Source organism: Marmota marmota, unplaced genomic scaffold (assembly GCF_001458135.2).
Source record: "Marmota marmota marmota unplaced genomic scaffold, marMar, whole genome shotgun sequence".
NCBI classification, from domain to species: Eukaryota; Metazoa; Chordata; class Mammalia; order Rodentia; family Sciuridae; genus Marmota; species Marmota marmota.
Genome location: NW_026000241.1, coordinates 6377109 through 6377663, shown reverse-complemented (window position 1 = coordinate 6377663; position 555 = coordinate 6377109). Strand labels below are relative to the sequence as shown.

At 64.9% G+C, this 555-nt stretch overlaps 1 protein-coding gene across 1 annotated transcript in view; it reads right to left on the bottom strand.

Moving 5' to 3' along the window:
- Positions 1 to 238, bottom strand: part of Kcnn1 (potassium calcium-activated channel subfamily N member 1) — an 18371-nt gene extending 18133 nt beyond the window's left edge. The window contains exon 1 of the mRNA XM_048795366.1: positions 1 to 238. Within this exon, the coding sequence (XP_048651323.1) occupies positions 1 to 98 (98 nt within the window). The 5' untranslated portion in view covers positions 99 to 238.
- Positions 239 to 555: the final 317 nt, after the last annotated feature.

Here is a 555-nt window from a genome sequence, read left to right as displayed (position 1 = left end):
GGGCGGCCTGCTTCAGGGTCCAGAGGGTCTCGGCCCAGAACACCTGGCCCGCTGCCCAGCGGCCGCCCCACACTACCATTGTGGCTGTGGCCGTTCATGACCACCTGGCTGCCGGGGCTGGACTCCCTGCAGGCCACCCGGAGCCCGGCATGGCTCAGTGGCTGGGCTCCTGCGCTGACCTGCGGAGAGCAGAGGGACTTAGTCACAGGAAGGCCTTGGTGACTGACCAGAAGAGCAGGGATCAGCACCACCGTTCCAGAACATTCGAAGGAAGGCACAGGCCACCTCGGGAGGCTCAGAATGCCAACATGTGGGTCACCATCCAGAAACATCAAGTCAGCCTGTGGCCTCTCGGCTTGGACACCCCCACCCCGCCCAGTGCCGTCATTTGCTAAACCAAACTCCTTACTGCGGCCAAGAGGCCCTCTGTGCTCAGCCTTCTGCCCACCCCACCCCAGGCTCACTCCCTCCCAGGCACGCCGGCCTCCGCATGACCCCAGCAAGTCCTGCTCTGAGCCTTTGCAGGGGCTGTGCCCTCTGCCCGGGACACCAAAC